At 39.5% G+C, this 19,840-nt stretch overlaps 1 protein-coding gene across 3 annotated transcripts in view; it reads right to left on the bottom strand.

Annotated features, from left to right (window-relative positions):
- The window catches only part of hdac11 (histone deacetylase 11), a 36,658-nt gene extending 17,308 nt beyond the window's left edge, over nucleotides 1–19,350 (bottom strand). The window contains exons 1-7 of one of the 3 annotated variants that reach the window (XM_051948510.1): nucleotides 19,155–19,350; nucleotides 17,785–17,844; nucleotides 17,509–17,657; nucleotides 14,573–14,673; nucleotides 13,563–13,679; nucleotides 4,900–4,942; nucleotides 785–861 (exon numbers count right to left, since the gene is read on the bottom strand). In XM_051948510.1, the coding sequence (XP_051804470.1) occupies nucleotides 785–861; nucleotides 4,900–4,942; nucleotides 13,563–13,679; nucleotides 14,573–14,673; nucleotides 17,509–17,657; nucleotides 17,785–17,819 (522 nt within the window). In that variant the 5' untranslated portion in view covers nucleotides 17,820–17,844; nucleotides 19,155–19,350. The remainder of the gene's footprint in view (nucleotides 1–784; nucleotides 862–4,899; nucleotides 4,943–13,562; nucleotides 13,680–14,572; nucleotides 14,674–17,508; nucleotides 17,658–17,784; nucleotides 17,845–19,154) is intronic. The other 2 variants (XM_022203000.2, XM_022203001.2) reach the window with 2 other exon arrangements.
- Between the last annotated feature and the right edge of the window lie 490 nt (nucleotides 19,351–19,840).

The raw sequence follows: 19,840 nt of genomic DNA, 5'->3' as shown, positions 1-19,840 counted from the left end.
CCTCATCTGTGGAGAAAACAAGGTAGATAACTCTGTCTGATAATAAAAGCATCCTGCTTGCAAACATTTAAATTATTTGTCTGAAGACTCACAGTGCCCCTTTAATGATTCATCAGTAACTGGTAAATTGCTGTTTCTGATCTAAAACAGACTAAATTATGCCAAAGACAGGGGATGTGCAGTCGGAGTGTGAAGAAATGTTCTGCAGATTTGCTGTAATACCTATTTGCACCATGAGGTGGAACCTCTCACTGTCTAATGAGCTGAAGCTACAGGTGTATTTGCTTTCTGGATTGAACCAGCTGAGCGGATCTCTCAACAGATGGGAGCTGGAGCTGTTTAGTTTTTTATGAAGCTATTATTTTGTGTAACCTGCTGTTTAATGTTTCTCCACTGTAGTCTGATTTTGTGGCAAACGTAAATGTCAGTGTTTAAAAAAATATTCTACTTAATAGAGTTACTGTCAATCTTGACGACTAACAATTGCTCTTTGTATCATAAAATCTGTAAGAGCCATATCAGTAAATTATGTATGTGCCGTTCATATGTATGGAGAGTGAGACGGATGGATACCAGTACTATGTGTGGACTCAGTAATGCTGGTATCTAAACTGATTAATAACACCTGACAGTGTGATTTGAAGTGAAGTGGGCAGTTACCACAATTATTTAGAAGACTGCATCTCTACCTCTGCACCAACAACATACTGAATCAAACAATGACTTCCAACTGAAAATGGCCAAAAGTGCATGTAGACACAACCAGAGCTGGAGTCCCTCTTACCTTGATGGTCAGAGTGATGTCGGCGTAAGCACAGAAGCCCCCTCCCTTGTCGCTGGAGCAGTGGTGGAAGCCTCCTCCTGGGAAACAGAAAATTTACTGGATCGGTGTCTGGGCCATTAGACAAGGCGAGCAGGTCACTGCACTTCTGAGAAGTCTATTATTCAAAACGGTCGTAATTGGCAATTTAAAATAAGCTGTTATTGAATTTATTGTAGCTTATAAAAATGGGCACTTTTCCCTTGTAGTAGAACAATGATTGTATTGATGCCAGAGTGGGACTATTCAATTGGTACTAAAATGCTTGAAGAGCAGCAGTTCACAGGGAAGAACACTTTATAATTGGGATAATAACCATTCATTCAGGTTAAGAGTTAAACTCTCCTCTGCCCTTCTCAAGCTCTTTAAACTACAGTGTAGAGTAGAATATTAATAAAGGCCAGCAAGGTAACGGGTGAAATATGATTATCATTTATTGTCTGGTTTCCAAAAACAGTCTTTTACAAAACTTGCACATCCTCGCAGTGTCGACATCCTCAATACGCTGATGTCAGACACATTTGAATAGCCTTTTATATCTTTATTAAAATCGTGTTTATTGATGCAGAACAATCTTTCCCCCTGATTCATCAACACAAGGTGTGAAGTAGCTGAGCAAGCAGGAGGTACAAAGTAAAAGTCTGATGCGGCCGTTTTGTTCGCTTGGCACAAAAATAAACGATGACCCCGGCTTTTCAGCCAAACACCTCGTACTCAATCAGCCCGGTCACTGATGGCAGCGAGTCACAAAGGAAATGCTACAGCAACATCCCACCTGCCTTCAAGCAAAGATGCTATCAACATTTATTATACATATTAGTATGCTCCGCCAAGACTTCCACGGAGAAGTTAAACCCCTAAGAATCCATAAGTCCAAGGACACTTGTGTTCTGGTGGAAACTGACACTTCTATCCGTTGTGTACTGAACCTGGTAAATCAGGATGATAATCAGCTCTTGAGTTGCAAATGCACAGAAAGAGATTTAGGGAAACAACATCAGCATAGGGTGGTTTTCGCAAGATAAGGATATGTTTTCTGATTGAGAAACGGGAATAGCATAAAGGCAGCAGTTCAGTTTTGAGGAGGCGATGCAGGTTGTAGCAGCATGACAGCATACATTAGAGCCTTAGATCTTTGCCTTGTTGCTTTGAGAATGAAGGGATCATGCTGATACCTGACAACTGTCAAAACTGTTCTGAGACTGACGTGTGAAGCTGTGTGTCGCGCTGGGATCTGAAAAAAAAAAAACCCAGCCTCGCAGCAGACTTTGAAATTCAAGCTAAAGTGTTCTAGCATTGATGGAATAGCAGATCACTGAATACAACCACGTGTCTTCAACCTACATTTATATACACAGGTGTGACACAAAATTATGGTCACTCACAGATGGAGCAAATTACATTGATTGTGTCACAAAAATTACCCTAAAGTGGATGGTGAGCAGGTCAGCATGTTGGATGTGGGAGGAAATGGGAAACAGCAAAGACCTGAGCAACTTTGACCAGTTATTGGAGCCACATGACTGAGTCAGATCATCTCCAAAATGCCAAGTTCTGTGGGGTTTACAGATGTGAATCACAAACTGGCTGTTGGAGGACATCCTAGGACAAGTGTTATCCATGGCAACTGAAACTCTTGATTTATAAGACTTAAAGGATCTGCTGCTATTGTCTTGGCGCCAGATATCACACACCAGCTCCAGAGGTCTTGTGGAGTTCATGACTATGTCGGATGGATGTGCTTTGTTGCCACACAAAGGAATAACAGACTATTAGGCAGGGTGGTCTTTAGAATCAGAATCAGTTGATGGCCAAATACGTATACAACATACAAGGAATTTATTTTCGGCTGTTGATGCCACCAATATGGTGAGTATGGAAGAGGATAATAAAAAATAAAGAAACTATAGAAAGAGGAACAGGGAGGAAAAAATAGTAGTAATAAAATTAAATATAACTCAGTATATAGAGAAATTTACAGCTAGAAAGGACTATATAAAGACAGAAGTGCAAAAGTGACAATTGCTATAAATACAGTAGTGCAAATGATACTTGCATGATGCAGTGCAAAAAGCAGAGGATACTGTACATGGTGCAAAAAAATACTGTACATGTTCACTGGAATGCTGTCTGTTGTACAGGTGAGTAGGAATGGCTCAGCTGTTTATCAGGGTGATGGCAGTAGGGAAGAAACTGTTTTTGTGTCTGGCGGTTTTTGTGAACAGAGCTCTGCAGCGCCTGCCAGAGGGGAGGGTGGAAAACAGTTCATGTACGGGGTGAGTGGGGTCTTTGATGATGTTCCCTACCCCCTTCCTGGTTCTAGCGGAGTACAGATCCTGGATGGAGGACAGGGGGGCTTCGATGATGTTCTCTGCAGTCTGTGCTGTGCGCTGGAAACTCCTTCTACTCTATCTCATAATGTTTAGTCTGGTCTAGTTTATTCATTTATTTACAGGGGCAGCACACATTTAAAAGTAATTGCACCAGAGTTAGAAAATGAGAACGACAACAGAACAATACACTAGATAAAGCCATACAAAACTTCAAAGTCTGAGCTAATAAATAACATCTGTAAAAACAATTAATAAAAGGTATTGGTGGTATCATTGGTGGTGACAATTTTGGGTTATTGGTTTTAAAAACTGAATAGCTTCCTGAGTCTCTAATGTTTGTGGGGGTATGTTTGGATAACCTGCATATTTTTAAGAAAAGAATGCTGCTTGGAAATGACTTTTTTTTTTTTTTTTTTAACAAAGGTGGCATGAATGAAACACTGAATGTGACCACACAGTCAAACTGCACCCTACATATACAAGGACATCTGAAAGGCATAAAATGTCAGTGTATTACAGCTGATATTCCTTTAAAATCCTTATTAGCAGAAGCATGATTAATTTTCTGAAAGTAACTCAAATAACTAGGCTTAGATGAGGTTTACAAAAAAGCTGTATTACCCTGGAAAAACATAAAGCATGAGGGATGCTGAGATTTTAAACATTACTTTTAGATCTTACTAACCCTGACCAATGAGGAGTAAGTGTGTTGCTGCACCCCAAAAAAGGCTAAGATTGGACTATCATGTGTAGGTCACCAATCTTGACATATGGGACAAAACGTGTCAAGTTGGATTTTTAATTTCGTATTACTACATTTTTTTAAATGGATGTATTTTTAGACATAAGTCTAACAACCCATGTATATAAGAGTTATCTTGTACTTGCACCTTTCGTGACTTTTTGCACCCCTCTGTTTGTTCCTAAGAGATCTGTAACGGTAAATTATCCCTTTGTGAGATCAATAAAGTCTATCTTATCTTATCTTAACCCAAAAAGCTTCTTTTTTGTGGAAATTTTAAAAATGCAACAAAAATTCAAAGTTATCAAGCATCTAATATTTGTATTTTAAGCATTTTAAGAAATTCTGCTGAACTACGTTTCCAAAACAGGAAATGAATGCCATGCCGATAAAAACTTTCATTATGTGCCATTTTTCAACTGGTTTTATTACCATTCATGTATTTATTTTGGATCACACATAAGACATTTCTCTGTAGGATGTGGTGTCCCATATCTCAAGATTCAGCATATACCCCTTTAGCCCTGTTAGTAAAAGGCACCTTTAATGAAAGCAAAGCTCTGGTTAGCTAGTGTACAATATTTTGACCAAAACAGTGTGTCCATCAATATTTATTTGTGAAAAGGACAGACACAGCTTTGGACTGGTCTGGGAGTTTTAATTTGAACGCAGATCATCAATAAGAACTTTAGAAGTAGAAATTTCTACAAAAGAAAAAGAAAAAGACGCCCACAATGCAGAGAAGATTCAGCTACTTTGTGGGAACTAACAAAGAAAAACAAAGATCTGGAGGAGTCCAACTCCAGCCACAAGACATTTCTGTAAAATGTCAATAAAATACAGAAATCCTGTTACAAGCCTGATGTTATGGATCTCCATGAACCTGATGACAGCTGATATTAAATTAAGCTCAGTATGTTGAGAACACACAGACTGACCACAGAAGAGATCTTTTCTTTGGATTTCCTTTCCTATTGGAGTGCTTGTGCTGGAAACTCACTTACCTACATTTATGGCCCATCCTCGGTCAACGGCCAGTTTTCCTGCCTGTGGAAAAAGCAATATTTCACTTCAGCTTTTAACATCAACAGAAAAAATGCCTCAATCTGACCCTTTCTGAATTAACAGCATTTTAATTTATGAAATAAATATGATCTTGTAGACATAAACTACAAAATGCAACAACAATCATCAAATAGCTTTTGCAGTCACAACAAACTGATTCATGTTTATTGAGGAGAAAAAAAAACTTAAGAAAATTAGAAATGTGTCTCAAGGCTATACATTCAAATGCTGCTTTTTGTGCAGGTCACATACTTCACTAAACAACAGCTTCAGCTACTTTTTCCTCTTTGTAAAGCTGACCTCTTGTCCTGTAGGGCACATGCATTGTTAAATGTACATACAGGCCACATCTTATAATCATAACTATGGGACGTCTTTGAGCACTTTTGGGTTAAAAGGAAATGTGGGGACATTTTTTCATTTTCTTATTTCCCTTTAGGGGTTTCATCTTTCCCCTTGAGAATCTCGGCAGTCTGCTGACATCTCATTGGTGGTGTGTATTTAAAAAGTGGCAGGTTTGTAATTTAAGTCATAGTGTCCTGGAACAAACAAATGAAGCCAAGCTGATTAGGGTCAATATGGGTGTGCACACATGCTTGAGCTGCAAGAGACTGGTGTAAAGGTTAAGGGGTCTTTTCCAAACAGTAGAGAGTGGAGAGTTAGTAGAACACCGTGCATGGTAAAGGCTGCGAAAGTGCACAGCTAGTCTCTCATAGCCAGCTCATTCTGCAGTACAGGATGGTCTACCTTGTTTGTATTTCTTAAAATCAATCACAGTCGTTTTAGGCGGAGCTCGGTTAAGGAAGGGGCAACCATGTTCACCCAAGACAGTGATGAGGGGAACTATTTTTGGTGGAACATTTGGACACAGGAAGACGAGCACTGTCATTAAACTGGCTACTTCACCAAAATAAACTGGCATGCTGTCTTACTGCATGATCCAAATCCTCTGCAAAACTTAAGTTTTTTAGTGTAGCAAGTTGCTAGTCTGAAAGTTGTTGTTGTTGTTCACCTTTATGAAGGGCAGTTTGAAAAAAAAGTGGTAACAGTATAACATGTGAAATGCATGGTCAATCTACAACCAGTGAGTCAGGCTACATCTAAGCAATTCTAAGGCATGGTAGGATTCATCCATCCATCCATTCTGTACACACCGCTTTATCCTCACTAGGGTCGCGGGGGGGGGGGGGGGGGGGGGGGGGGGGTGCTGGAGCCTATCCCAGCTGACTCGGGCGAAGGCAGGGGACACTCTGGACAGGTCACCAGTCTGTCTCAGGGCTACATATACAGACAAACAATCACACTCACATTCACACCTACGGGTAATTTAGAGTAACCAGTTAACCTCAGCATATTTTTGGACTGTGGGAGGAAGCTGGAGTACTCGGAGAAAACCCATGCATGCACAGGGAGAACATGCAAACTCCATGCAGAAAGATCTAAGGTCCACCCCGGGATTTGAACCGGGGATCTTCTTGCTGCAAGGCGAAAGTGCTAACCACTAGTCCACTATGCAGCTGCATGGCAGGATTTAAAAAAAAAAAAAACTCTAGCTCTAAATATATAATTTTGATGAACTGAGACGCGCTTTGAGCAGTTCAATCATTGCCAGGGAAGAACTATAAATGTAAAGGCAGCTAAATGCTGATGCACACATTGCGTAGAGTGTAATGGCATATTCCCATTTTCCTTCAGGGGACTCTCATATAGCTGCACCGTGTGTTAAATCTACTCCTGAGACAAGCAGAGACAGGCAGCGTTTGTCTCACATGTTCATCACTTTAATCCTGATGTGCATGGCTACGCATGAGGAAGACATTATTTAGGGCTGGTCGCTCCATCAGCTCATCCTCTTAAGAAACCACTGGAGGCTTACCTAATGCACTTCACCACGAAAGGGTATTCTTGGGAATGTAGTCTCATAACCTTCTAACAACTTTGTTCTCAAGGACTGATGGACAAAATGTAATAAAATAAATTATGAATGGTTTTTTTTAACTAGAAGAATGCCGTTACACACAGAGCAGCAGCTGCTCCTTTAAATGCAACCCAAGATTTCTCTCTTGGAAGAAAAAAGGGGCTCCTGTGCCACATATTTCTGGAGTCCAGTGTGTAGGGAAGCAAACAGGAGGAGAATGGGCGTAAATGCCAAAATGGCTCTCTGACAAATGAGTAATAACACACATTAGCATGTATGCACAAGCTCTGGCCACAGCTCTAACACAGCACTCTGGGGAAAATAAGGACTCTCTGTAACAGAGAGTACCAGACATATTTTACTACAGACGTCTAATTTCACGTGGACAACTCCATCAAGCACCAGAATAAATCTCTTTGAGACAAAGGACATTTGTCATGATGGCCGGTCTGATAGAATTTGCAATTATACTAAGGATATGCACTGAAAACCATACAATATGCCTTGTTTGTATAATACTGATCAGTTCATGCACATTTAAGTCTGCAGACAGGCTTGCATCCCTTTTATTTATTATTCTCTATTCCTCCTTTTTCATTAACAAGACTAAGAGAGACGGATCCCAGTTTCTCCTCATGCTCCACTGAAAACAAAGTGAACTGCACAAAGAGGACAACATCAATCAGCGGGTTCAGAGGGAGGAAACTAACCCGAAGATTTCTGCAGAGTTGACAAAGTCAGATTTGAAGACTTTTTATTACCTCAAAGAAGGCAATTTAAAACCTTCTTTACAAGGGTACTAGCCAAAGTATGTATATAAAACGTAACACCAGCAGAAACAATGTGGCCTAGAATTATTTATCATATTTCATTTTCTCAGCATTTCTCAGGAATAAGGCTTTCTAATAAAAGAATGAATGAAATTGATGTGATCTGGCCCCGATATGTAGCAGAATATGGATAAGTAGACTGATCACTACAAATAGAATTCATTAAAGTTCATTGTCAACGGGCGATTTTAAGCTGCAGGAAATCACACTCGGGACAGTGTTTGTACTGGTCTGATTGTGCTGACAAACACTCGACAAAAACAGCCTTCTGCAGCACATTCCACCATTACAATGATCCCATTCTCTTTAGTGAGACTCAGACTAACAATACAAGAAAAAAACATTTGCATTCTCTCTTAGACTTTAAATTTAACTTTAATAGAGCAAAATTCAGTACTTTTTACTTTGTGGTTTAAACAAGAATTGATCATTTTATCTGATACAAAGTGTGATAGTGGACAACAACCAGTGCTGCATAAAACTCTTGTATAACAACATCCAAAACATGACCAACAGGAGCACAACTCACTTGTCTGTGCTCAACATGGCAAAGCTGAAGATCGGCTAAACAATGGACAACCTATAATGCAGGGTTCTCGCCAGCGCATTTCAGCGTAACGGCCGTTACACTGTCATAACAGCCCGTTACACTGTCTAACGGGCCGTTACGCAGTCTTAACGGCCCGTTATGCTCAGTTTAAAAGATTACGCTGTGATTAGGACCGCTACGCCAGCGCATTTCAAAGATTACGCTGTTGTTATGAGAGTGTGTGGCTCCGTCATGAGAGAGGGAGAGAGAGCAGCGTGTGTGTGTGGGAGGGAGGGGGAGGGAGTGGGAGAGCGAGTGAGAGAGACGGGCAGTCGGTGCAGTCGGTAGAGGTGGAGAGGTGTGTAGTTGCTGGGTTGGAGGTACTGTGCGGTTCAGCCACTGTTTATAGACAATAAAGGCTGCAGTGTTCTTCGATACGGCTGGGCTCCTGTGTCTTTGCCTCTACGGCTGCTGATGAAGTGAAGGGGGTTAACCCCGGGCTTCCTGACCACGGTCGGGGGCCGAACAGGAAGGGTTAACACTGTGATTAGGGCCGCTGCACTGTTATTTTGACAGATAATGCCATGTGCGTTTGTTTTTATCAACTGGGTGCCTATCTAGGTTAATTTATGTCTCCCCAGCTCAGCCGTACTTTCCTGTCGATTGACCCGTTCCCGTCTATTGCGCATGCGAGCATGCGTGTTCCCGTCAATTGCGCGCACGCGCGTGCAGGAGGACCTGCCGTTACGCTGAAAAAACATCCTGGCGAGAACCCTGATAATGGCACGTCTGACATTATTGTTTGCCTTGTTAACGCTCTTCTTTCCAGCTTATCCTTGTTCCTTGGTGACAAATGAGTAGTCTTTCATACAATGTCTCTTTACCAGGTTTGACCCTGTAAGAGCTATGGAAATAATTAATAATTTAACTGATGAAAAATAAAATTAACCAAAAAGGCTGAAGACAAGGGGCATGCGTGAGGTGGAATGGGTGATTATTTAGCAAGATAGAAGACTGCCTTTCCTTTTCTGTGTTTTCTCGAGCTACACGCAGTTCTGTTTTGGTAAGCAGAGAGAGGATTGTAATAAAATTTATTTTAATTTATAATGCACTTTACATTTGAAAACAAATCTCAAAGTGCTACAAATAAAAACATCAACATTGTGTGAGTTTAGTTAGCTATTGGGCACCACGACAAAGACGTTTGTGGCAGAGATCCAAGGATGGTGCTCCTATGGCCAAATATATACCACAATAAATCTGCATCTGTGGCAAATGTCATGTGTCCGTGGTTCTTAATAGCTCAGTTAGCAAAACAATGTCCTCTGTGCTGCATTCATTTTGAAGATTAACTTTGATTATTGACCGATAATGTTTTCAACTATTGGTCAAAAAAATTGTTTAAATTTGCCTCCTGGGTGCCTCAATGGGTTAAGCAGGCGAACCATGTATAGGGGCTGTTCTTCGATGCAGTGGCCCAGGTTTGATTCCCGCTCACGGCCCTTTGCTGTACGTCTTTCCCACACTCTTCTCCCCCATTTCCTGTCTATCAAATAAAGCCGAAAATAGGCTAAAAAAAAAATCTGCCTCCCAGCATCACATAATGTGACATGGTGACCATTTTAAACAAATCATCGTGTAGTCCGAACCAGCATAAGACTTTACAAGACAAGTTCATTGTAACCCACAACTCAACCCACTCAACTTCAGCCTAGTGCTACACAGTGTACTGATACAGAAAGGCATCACACAACCCTGTTACAAAAAAATGCTATTGTAGATTTTTGTATACAACAATACTCATACTGCCGGACAATATTTTACTGGAAAACACATCTCCTTGGAGCTTTCAATGTGCAATAGAGGGGCAGTGTGAGTGCGTAGATCTCTGCTTCGTCTCCCTGCAGGAATGGTGGACATGCAAATCACAATCACACAAATGAAGCAAACACAGCCAGGGCGAGTCACAGAACAAACTCCCAGATCCTAAGCAGTCAGATATCTGCTAAAACCTTCTCCTTAGAACTTTTGCATCCTTGACATCTCTACTTAAGTCTTCCTTCTGTAAAGCCGAACACCACAAGTTCTAGATTCTGTGCTGAGGGACTCTTCGTCTTCTTTAAATCCTCTCCATTGGTGTAACTCAGAACTCAATCCTTGGCCCACTCCTCTTTTTACATCAAGAAAGTCATTATACCTCAAAAATGCTTCTAACACTGCAAAGGCGAATACTTGGCTGCCCTTGGACATTAGTTAAAGAACTTCTACATGAGAGGCCTCCCTTTGAAATTTATTTCACTCCACCGCGGCAAGAAAAGTCTGACTGCTTTCCTTCTATGGGAATATTTCAGTCTACAAGATCTAACTAACACCCACTCCATTTGTCAAAAGCGTTGATGTGATCCTTATCAAACTAACTCTTTCACATTCACAGTAAGACACAAGGGAAAAATCAACTGACATAAGAATGGCAACCTTATCTTGTAAGATTCTGCCAAAAACTGTTGACAGCACTCAGACATTGTAGGGCTTACAGCACACACGCTAAAGTTATCTTGTAGCTCATCTTCAAAAAAGGTAAGCCTTTGGCTGCATTTTAGATTTATTAACTTAAATATTAACACCGCACAACAAAAGTGACAGAGAACTAACAGACTGCAGCACAAAATCTGAGACAATTTTGGTCAGACAAGGACATTCATTTTACAAAGAGTTCAAATAAAACAACTTTAGAAGACCTTCGTTTGTACATAGTTATGGATAATGATGTGTTTCACTGGTGCTGGCAGGCAGAGAATGCTGTTTGTCCACTGCTGGAGACGTAAGGTTAGTAAAAGCGCTGTGGAGCACCCTGCTGTTTTTCACTTATTTCTCTGAGTCTTGAATATACACACCAACTGCTGTCACAAAGAAAACCCAAAACAACAAATTACTGTTTTAATACAAAGACCTATCCAGTGGCCTGCAGCATCTGTGGAGTCACGCTGCAGCTGCTGATTAATGACAGTTTCCTGTGCTGCCCCAAAAACATCTTTAATTCAGAAAAAGCTGACCTGTTGTGCTTCAGTTACTGTATGTTCAGTTACTGAAGTCATGCTATCTGATATTAGCAGTACAAAAGTTCTATTAACAGGGTTAGATCTTAACACTAGCCCGCTAGCCCGTGGCTAGTGCAGATATCCACGGGCTAATGCAAAATCTCTGCTACTAGCCCGTGTTGGCTAGTGCAAAACTTTTTAAGTTCACTCTATTTCTATTGTAATGTATTGTTGATGTCATTGTTCATTGACACAGGTAACTGTGTTGTATCATCATAAGTGCTTAATTTGCCACAAGATGGCACCACTATACAGAATCTGTAACTTAGGGTAGATGGCAGGGCAGTAAGGTGGGGTGATGTCAGCCATGTTTTAAAAGTTTGTTTGAAATGTGAGTGAGGAGATTTACAGTGAATTTGCAAGATAGCATAGCTTTTAATGGGCTTATCCAGATGGCCAGTGATTCTGAGCGCAGGGAGCATAACCTGGTGAGTATGGAGATTCAAGAAGTCTCAAAATCTGTTAGGTTTTTAGAATTGAAATACATGTGACTTTCAGATTGAGAAACAGGTGTTCCTTAGTGCTGTGTCAGTTAGTTATGAGCATAGTCGGGCTGGCCCGAATAGTGGTTTCTGGTCTCCGAATATTCGGGCCCTATTAAAGACTAATATCCGAATATTCGTTCCGCCCCATAACGTCCGACAGGGGGGGGGGCTTCCAGTAACGGGCTAGTGCAACATTCTGCGGGCTAGTGCATTTTGCAAGCTACTAGCCCAGGTGGCTAGTGCAGAAAAAAGTTAAGATCTAACCCTGATTAATTTGATCCATCACCAGTCTATTGAGAAACAACAACAAAACAGCTCTCCACACATGACATCAATGTGGTTATAAAAAAAAAAATTAAGTCAATATAACATTATCAGGTGATGTGCATGTAACATTAACGTTACTGTCAGTAGGACATATTTTACATGTAAGGAATTGGTCATCTGCATCTGAAATTTCTTCTACTAGTAAAAGTTCTCCTCAGAAAACAGTTGGATAACCGTAATAATGTTGTTTCTTCTCAAGCTAAACACATACAGTGCACAGTACTTTATTGAACATATAAATGTATTATCCTCTGAATTAAGCGCTTTTCTTCAATTAAGAGCACACCTAGTTTCAGTAATGCTAATGCTAGGTGAAGAGAAACAGAAGATTTCAGCCAGATATTGGAAATGATGATAATACTAACTGGATTTACTGAGGAGAGTAGTCTGTTATATTACTGCCAAGCAGAAGGACAAGGACACGGAGCTTTTTACAATAATAACACTTGTAACCATGGTAACCGTACACAACGACGGCAACAGCTGTGGCATCAAAATGTTCGGAAGATGTAAAAGCCAAAAACACAAAAGTGAGCCTAAACGTCACTGATGACAAGTAGATATAAAACATTGCCCATTGGAATTAATTAACTGGAATAAACATGCCTTTATTCCAATTAACTGCTGCATTAGCATCAATTGTTGTTAACAAGACCTTTATGTTACTCCCTCATGGTCAAACACAGAGCTTGAATGTGAACATAATGCAAAGTTTATGAAGTTAACTGAACAACATGTATGTCTGTTGTGCTGCATTAGTATTAAATGTCATCTGAAGATACTGACAACATAAGAACAGCGCCTGTCCAAGTTTGTTGGAAGAGAAAAACAACTGGATGGTGGGTAACAGTCCAGCAAATATAATTCTCTGGATCTCAACCCATCACTACAAGCACTGTAGTCCAAGTACTGGACTTCTGTATTTGTAGAGGTGTTTTGTATTTGGCCTTTTCTGCACACACACACACACACACACACACACTTAAATTATGTCATACTGTATTCATTTTAGTGTTTTTGATACCATGGCCAGACAACCAAGAAAAATATGACAAATGTCTAGTAATTACAGAACTGTTTCTCTTTTAAAGAAGTCAAAATGTAAAAAATTAACAGCCAGCTCTGTGGAATGACCTTCACAGTCTGCATTTCACCCTAACTAATGCCATATGTAATGTTGGTTGGATGCTGAGGGCTGCAGATATGATCTTTGATGCACCTGCCGTACTTGTATTGTTCAGTGAGTGTAACAGAAACAGAACTGGATCATATATTTGGTGGTGGTACACTACAGGACGTTGATCTCTTCCTTTGACAAATGAGGGTAGACGATAAAATGAACTGCAGAATATGTAAATACTATCAGCTAAAACACTAAGATACATGAAGAGGAAATGCGGCTGTCAGACACCTACCATTATCGTTCCTCCTGTCTGCGTCCGCAAAGGCCTCAACACCTTCCGCTGCACCAGGAAATTAGGTAAAAACAGGAGAGGTGGGATTTCTGTGATTGTTGCCACCACGAGAGACCACTGCAATGAAACAGAACACAATTAGATGCAGCTATGATTCACAAGAAGACATCAGTTGAGTAACATAATGGGAAGAAAAACAGGAGGTCTAAATATGCAGAAAACCTGACTAAATAATGACATAATAATGTTGCCAGTGGGCTCAGGTTTAAACCTTGATTCTCACAAGAGAACAGGACAGTACAGAGTAATGAAGATCCACATCAGAGCACTGAGAGACCTCTCTTGAGCCCTCCATGATTTGGTTTCACAAGCAGTAAGGAAAGAGTGATTAAATACAAAGTCTTTGAATAAGACAGAACTGCTGGTAGCTGCTTTGCTTTAACTGCAGCAGATGTTGCTTTAGAAAAGCTTTAGACCTCAGTATTACTGAGATCTACAAATAACTGCAGTTTTGTAAATTCAATTCCGTGAAAGCAAACGTGGGTCATAATAAACGCCTCAGGCTGATAAATTAAAAGCACAAAAACTCGTATTGACTCATGGGGTTGGGAGCGGTACCATCTTTTGATAATGCCTTTAATTACTGAATTTCTTGAGGACTAATTCCTTTATGGGAAAATCAAACTGCATTGTGAGGAGCCCTCTCCGATCTCTTATGTCACTTCCTGCATTATGACAGTATGAGGAAAATGGAGCTTTAACCAGAGAAAATCCAAGACAACTAACTGTTTGGTTTGGATCACATTCATACTATTGTGGAATACAGTGACTTTCTTCTTTAATAAGAGTTAGATCAGTTTAAATGTCTCGGGTTTTGAGTGCAACATGTGACACACAGAGGAGAGACAGAGGAAAAGGATGTGAAGAGATGAAGAACTGTAGTGAAAGCACCATGCTGTCATACTAAGAGATGCACTAAAGGTATAAGTGCTGAGAAAAAACAAAGCTACCTTTAATCTGCTGAGGTAACGTTTGGTGTGAACCACCAGCAGATCCTCCTCAGTAGCTTCACGGGCCTCCACAATGCTCCCATCAGTGATGAACTGCTCCTCTGGGACACAGTCAAACAGGCTTGAGAAAACTTGAAAAATGAAACCTATCTTCATACCAGAGCTGCAGTTTTTACAGATTTTTTTTACAAAAGTTGTAAGAAAAATCAGAAGCTGTAAATTCTAAATTTTCTAATCTGAAGTGTGAAAAGCTCTGAACTGTCCTTTCATGTAACACGTTTAGCCGTCCTACCTCATGGAGATGAACCGAAGCAACAATCTCATGTCCTCAGTTTAGCAATAAATGAGTGTTTCAGAAAAATACCACTGAACCCAGTGATCAGTAGTCAATTGATTGTTATTAGTTACCAAACTAGTTTGCATGCAGACGCTAAATACCAGAACGACCAATGTAGGGCTATAAAATTAATCAATTTCAAATCAAAGTTGCAATTTGAAGCAATGCATTCAGACAATTGCAAATGCTGAAATATCGATTATATGTCATACAGTACACCTGACCCAAGCTTTTAACTGCTCTGTCAAAGGTTTTACACTTTCATGCCGCCCTCCTTGTGTGACAGTCATACCTTTCATGGTATCTCATCTGGTAATTCTTCATTTTTCAAAATTAATTTTGCCATGAATATTGAACCAAAGCTAGGCTTTAAAAAATACATACATCATGAATCAAACACACACATCTGTCTGGAAAATCCCGGCTTAAAATCGCTCATCCCAAGAGCGACACAACAAATCCTGAATTCATGAAGGTTGTAATATACAGGTTTGGCTGAAACTGTTTTAGTTTCAACTGCATCCTAATTCTGGAGGCTACATTCTTGCACCGTTATTGCATTAAACTGACAGATGTTTCCATTATTCCGCCCAATCCATTTATATCAATGACAGAAGGTTATATAACAGACACAACTCTCTCTATAATGCATTACATTTCAGCAGCACTGCAAACTACATCCTCCAAACTTATCATAAACTTGAATTAACACCTCGCCAAATTAAAACCCTGTGCAGTGCAAATGGGTACACTTGTACAGTTTGTCAAGGTGCTGGGTGTATGTCTGGGCTGGTTGTTCTGCTGCAGATTGAATTTGTGACCAATGTAATACCTTCCTGGAGGTGATACATGAGGGATGACATCAGTATTGTATGTTTTGTATACAAGACTGATAAGAAACAAGAACAGTATCCTGAAAAGAATATCTCTCAGTCACATATTTAACAATAAAACCTTTACTCATTAAAAAATGTGAACGCTATCAAGATATCAACAACTTTATAACTTAGCTGTCAATGCATTAGTGCATCACCATCCATTATTTGTCAAGTTCTATCAGTCACAATTTGAATGCAAGCAAGTCAAGCACTGACCGTCCGTTCAACCCACAATTACGGCTGGCTGACAGATCAATACAAATCCTCCACTTATAGATTTGTTCAAATGCACAATTCTCTCACTAAGATATTGCAGTTTTAATTCCTTGTTTCACAGAATGATATGGTTGAATAATGCCAGGGCATGAACTAGGTCAAAATATAGAGTGAAAATTAGGGATTTTGGTAGATAAATAAAATCACAAGAATCAACACCATGGACATCCTTCTATTTTAAGCTCAGTCGATATTGTCACAAATCATGACATTGATTTTGTACGACTGACTGCTTCATGCACTGACCTGCAGCGCATCATCAATGTTTCACAATGCACTCATGGCAACTAAACGTTTACAGCACACGCTCCATGTCAACATTATTTCTAAGCACTTCCTGCAGAGTCCCCTGGTGTGTGGACGCTGACGTCTGTGAAAACTAACTGAATCACATCAACACAAAAGTCAAAATCACAAACAGCTAATAAGCAACAAATATGTGCAATTAGATGTTGTGAGATCCAGAAAAGTATAATTTCAAAAGTTTTAGAATTTACATTCTGGAAGGTCTACAGTGAAACAAGTGCAAATTATTTCTTAAATATAATTGTGTATTAAATGTCTTAGATTTTCAGAGGCATGAATAAATAATCAGTGGTTTTAAATTCACTAGTCCAACTGAAACCAGGGATCTCTGGTGTTTACATGGGAAATTATTAAACTTCAAACTTTAAAGTTTGCAAAATCAGGAAGAAAGAGTTTCAAAGCATCTGCCGATGAAAGGAATTAACATGATTATAATGCCACACAGCGTAAAGCTTTGAATTTTTGTGTCACATAATAGGCCATTATTGCAGTATTAGGATTCTGTGGTCAGCTGTTCCACTGCAGGATTGTTGTTATTTTCTGAGACGACTCAAACACAGTGGTCCACAGTCAGCTTCTAACTTTACAGTTTAAACACCGAAGGCTCATTAAAATCTATTACACAACTAGTTCCTTTGTATGATTCTCTAAATATGCCGGCTAAACCTGCACTATCATCCACTTTTTCTCCAATTATTGCAAGGGTAAATTTAGAAAATCCAAGGTTTCCCCTCTGTCAGCACACGCTCAGTTCTCTATTTGCACTCTTAACTTCTGAAAGTTTTGTGAATTCATTAAGCTGCGCATGACACTTTCCACACCAAAGATGATTCTCGGTGCAAAGCTGACAACAGCTCGCTGTGAAGCTGTGCCAGTTAGCCGGTGACTGTTTTCCCTTGGCCTTGAAACCCACGCTGGGCCTCATCTACTGTACCTGCACAGGCTCCCATGAGGAGTTTTTCTCTAATTATCTGTGCTCTATTGCTCTGCCTTTTCCCTCTCCAGCATCTACACCTCACCCCTCCACTTTCTCCTCTTTGTTCTGTGCTTCTCCTTGGCTGAATGATCTGATTCGAGTCATTCCATATACATCAGCTCAGGGAGATGTCCTCCCTGTTTGCTTCTCCACTCTCTTTTACCTTTCAAGAAGTGGATGACTTTCCCCCACTTTCCCGCATCAAATGGATGGAGCTTTTCAAGGCCCATGAAGGTGATGTTGTAGTCTGGATGGTACACAATGGGCAGACATGTTTGAGGGATGCTGGCATACAAGTCAGTGAAGTGAGGGCTGAAAGAAGAAAAATCAAAAGGGGTTTTCAATCTGAAGCCGCTGCATTGCATTTACATGAAGTGATTTCCCCAGTGGCTTAATAAACACTATTGGAAGTGTCATGTTGCTTGTTTGTGCTTCTTACCTCCTTTTCCCTTCATTATCTTCTTTGTGAGACATGTTTTTCAGGCATTGCTACTTTCTTCTGGGGAGAAAGAAAAGAGAAAATTTACCAACTGACAATGAAATTCACATATTTGTATAAAATGATCTACAGCAACTCTCAGAACCAAAATAATAACAATAATAACTTTGTTTATATAGCATCTTTACAAAGTATATAGTCCTTCACAGACATGGCCAAAAGGAAAAGAAGAACACTCAAGAAGAACACTGAACAATAGAAGGCCAGTCAGTAAAAACATGTAAAAGATTCTCAGAATAGATTTGTACAACCACACCAGATAAAATATTAAAACGCCACATTCAAGAAAGGGAAAGAACAAACATAATAGAAGAAAATAAAGGGAAAAAAAACACGAGACTATAAATGTTAATAATAATTACTGTAAGAGTAAATAAATTAAATAAACATGTAAATAAGTAAATAAATAGTAAAGGAGGATAAAATGAACAAAATGAATAAAATAAAGTAAAAAAAAAATCTAAATAACTTACTAGTAGAACACCAGACAAAATATTAAGGGAAAAAACAAGTGGAATAAAAAAAATTACAGAGGCTAAAATCATAAATACAAGTCTAATAATGACAATTATAATGATAATAACTGTAGTAATAAACAAGTCAAATAAATACATGAATAAGCAAATAAATTACAAAGGTTCAAAAGAAAATAACATTTAAAAATAATAAAAATTAACTATAAAATGAATAGTTTTAGAAAATTAAATACATCAGTATTACAATTAGTACAACAATACCAGATACAATAATGAAAGGCCACATCCAAGTAAGAGAAAGAATCAGTGGTATAAAAGAAAAATAAGGCTAAAATTATGATAATAGTAGTAACAGTAGATAAGTAAAATGAATACATAAATAAGTGAATAAATAAAGGGTAAAAGAAGATAAAATGAACAATAAAATACGGTTAAAAAACTCAATTTAATGAAAAATAATTGAAATAAAATAAAGAGAAATCATGGATCAAATCATTCACTTGAAGCAAAATAGAAATAGACAAATGATGAAGATCAAAAATGTAATAAGAGTTTTCTAGAAATACTTCAACAAATTAGTGGTGAAATGACACAGTAAGCATGGAGGGATCAAAAAGCCTCACTGGTCGCGCATGCGCACTAACAAATGCTCATTTCCAAAGACGCAACAGCAGAAGGAAACATTGGAGCGGACGTGGAGCTAACAGACGTGTGTTTACATCTCTTTTTTGTTGAAACCCTGCTCGTTTTTCAACGCTGAAGATAAAAACGTGGAAGCAAACGACTTGGAGCTGTTTTAGCGGACATTATCCAGAAACAGCCGACGTAACTCACCTGCTACTCTAATGGGGAAACAACGCAGGTCACCGAGCAGCTGCTGGAGCTGTTTGTCCCTCCAACGGGGCTGAACTCGGGCTGTTTGACAGTAGCTACTGACAAAGAAAAGCCTCTTTTCTAGACAGTGTTTCTGTGACAGTGTGCTTTTCCCGTCCTGCTCCACTGCTACGTAGATTACGTACGTTGGATGCGGTCCAGATTCATTATGGCCGGAAGACGTAAGCTACGCTGTTTACGTAACCGGATATTAAAGCAGCAGCAACTAACTCTCAGCAGGTCCGCATCCACAAATTTATCAAAGGGGTGGCCACAGAGAGGGTAGTTGAAATTTATATTCAGTAAGAGTTAGGACATCTCACATTGACATAGTTTTGTTTTGTATTTTACAGTGAAGGCCACTATTTACCCAATGAGCACTGACTAATACAGTTAAAATTTTGGTCATGCGGGCGACCCCTGTTAAAAACAGAATAGGAGAAGACGCGCTGTGGGGTGTTTTTAGTCATGATTTTCTCTTCTGTGATGCATAAAATAATATAACACAAGAAAAACACTCAGAGAGCGCAGTACTCCGCCATGGATGCTCAATCGTATGATTTCTGATGGATACGTCCCGATAAGACAGCAGTGGTCGATTTGTAGTAGGATTGCAATCATGTGATCATCAGAGGGCAGCAGGTGCA

This window comes from Acanthochromis polyacanthus, chromosome 5, assembly GCF_021347895.1.
Source record: "Acanthochromis polyacanthus isolate Apoly-LR-REF ecotype Palm Island chromosome 5, KAUST_Apoly_ChrSc, whole genome shotgun sequence".
Taxonomy (NCBI): Eukaryota; Metazoa; Chordata; class Actinopteri; family Pomacentridae; genus Acanthochromis; species Acanthochromis polyacanthus.
This window is presented reverse-complemented; position numbering and strand designations above follow the sequence as displayed.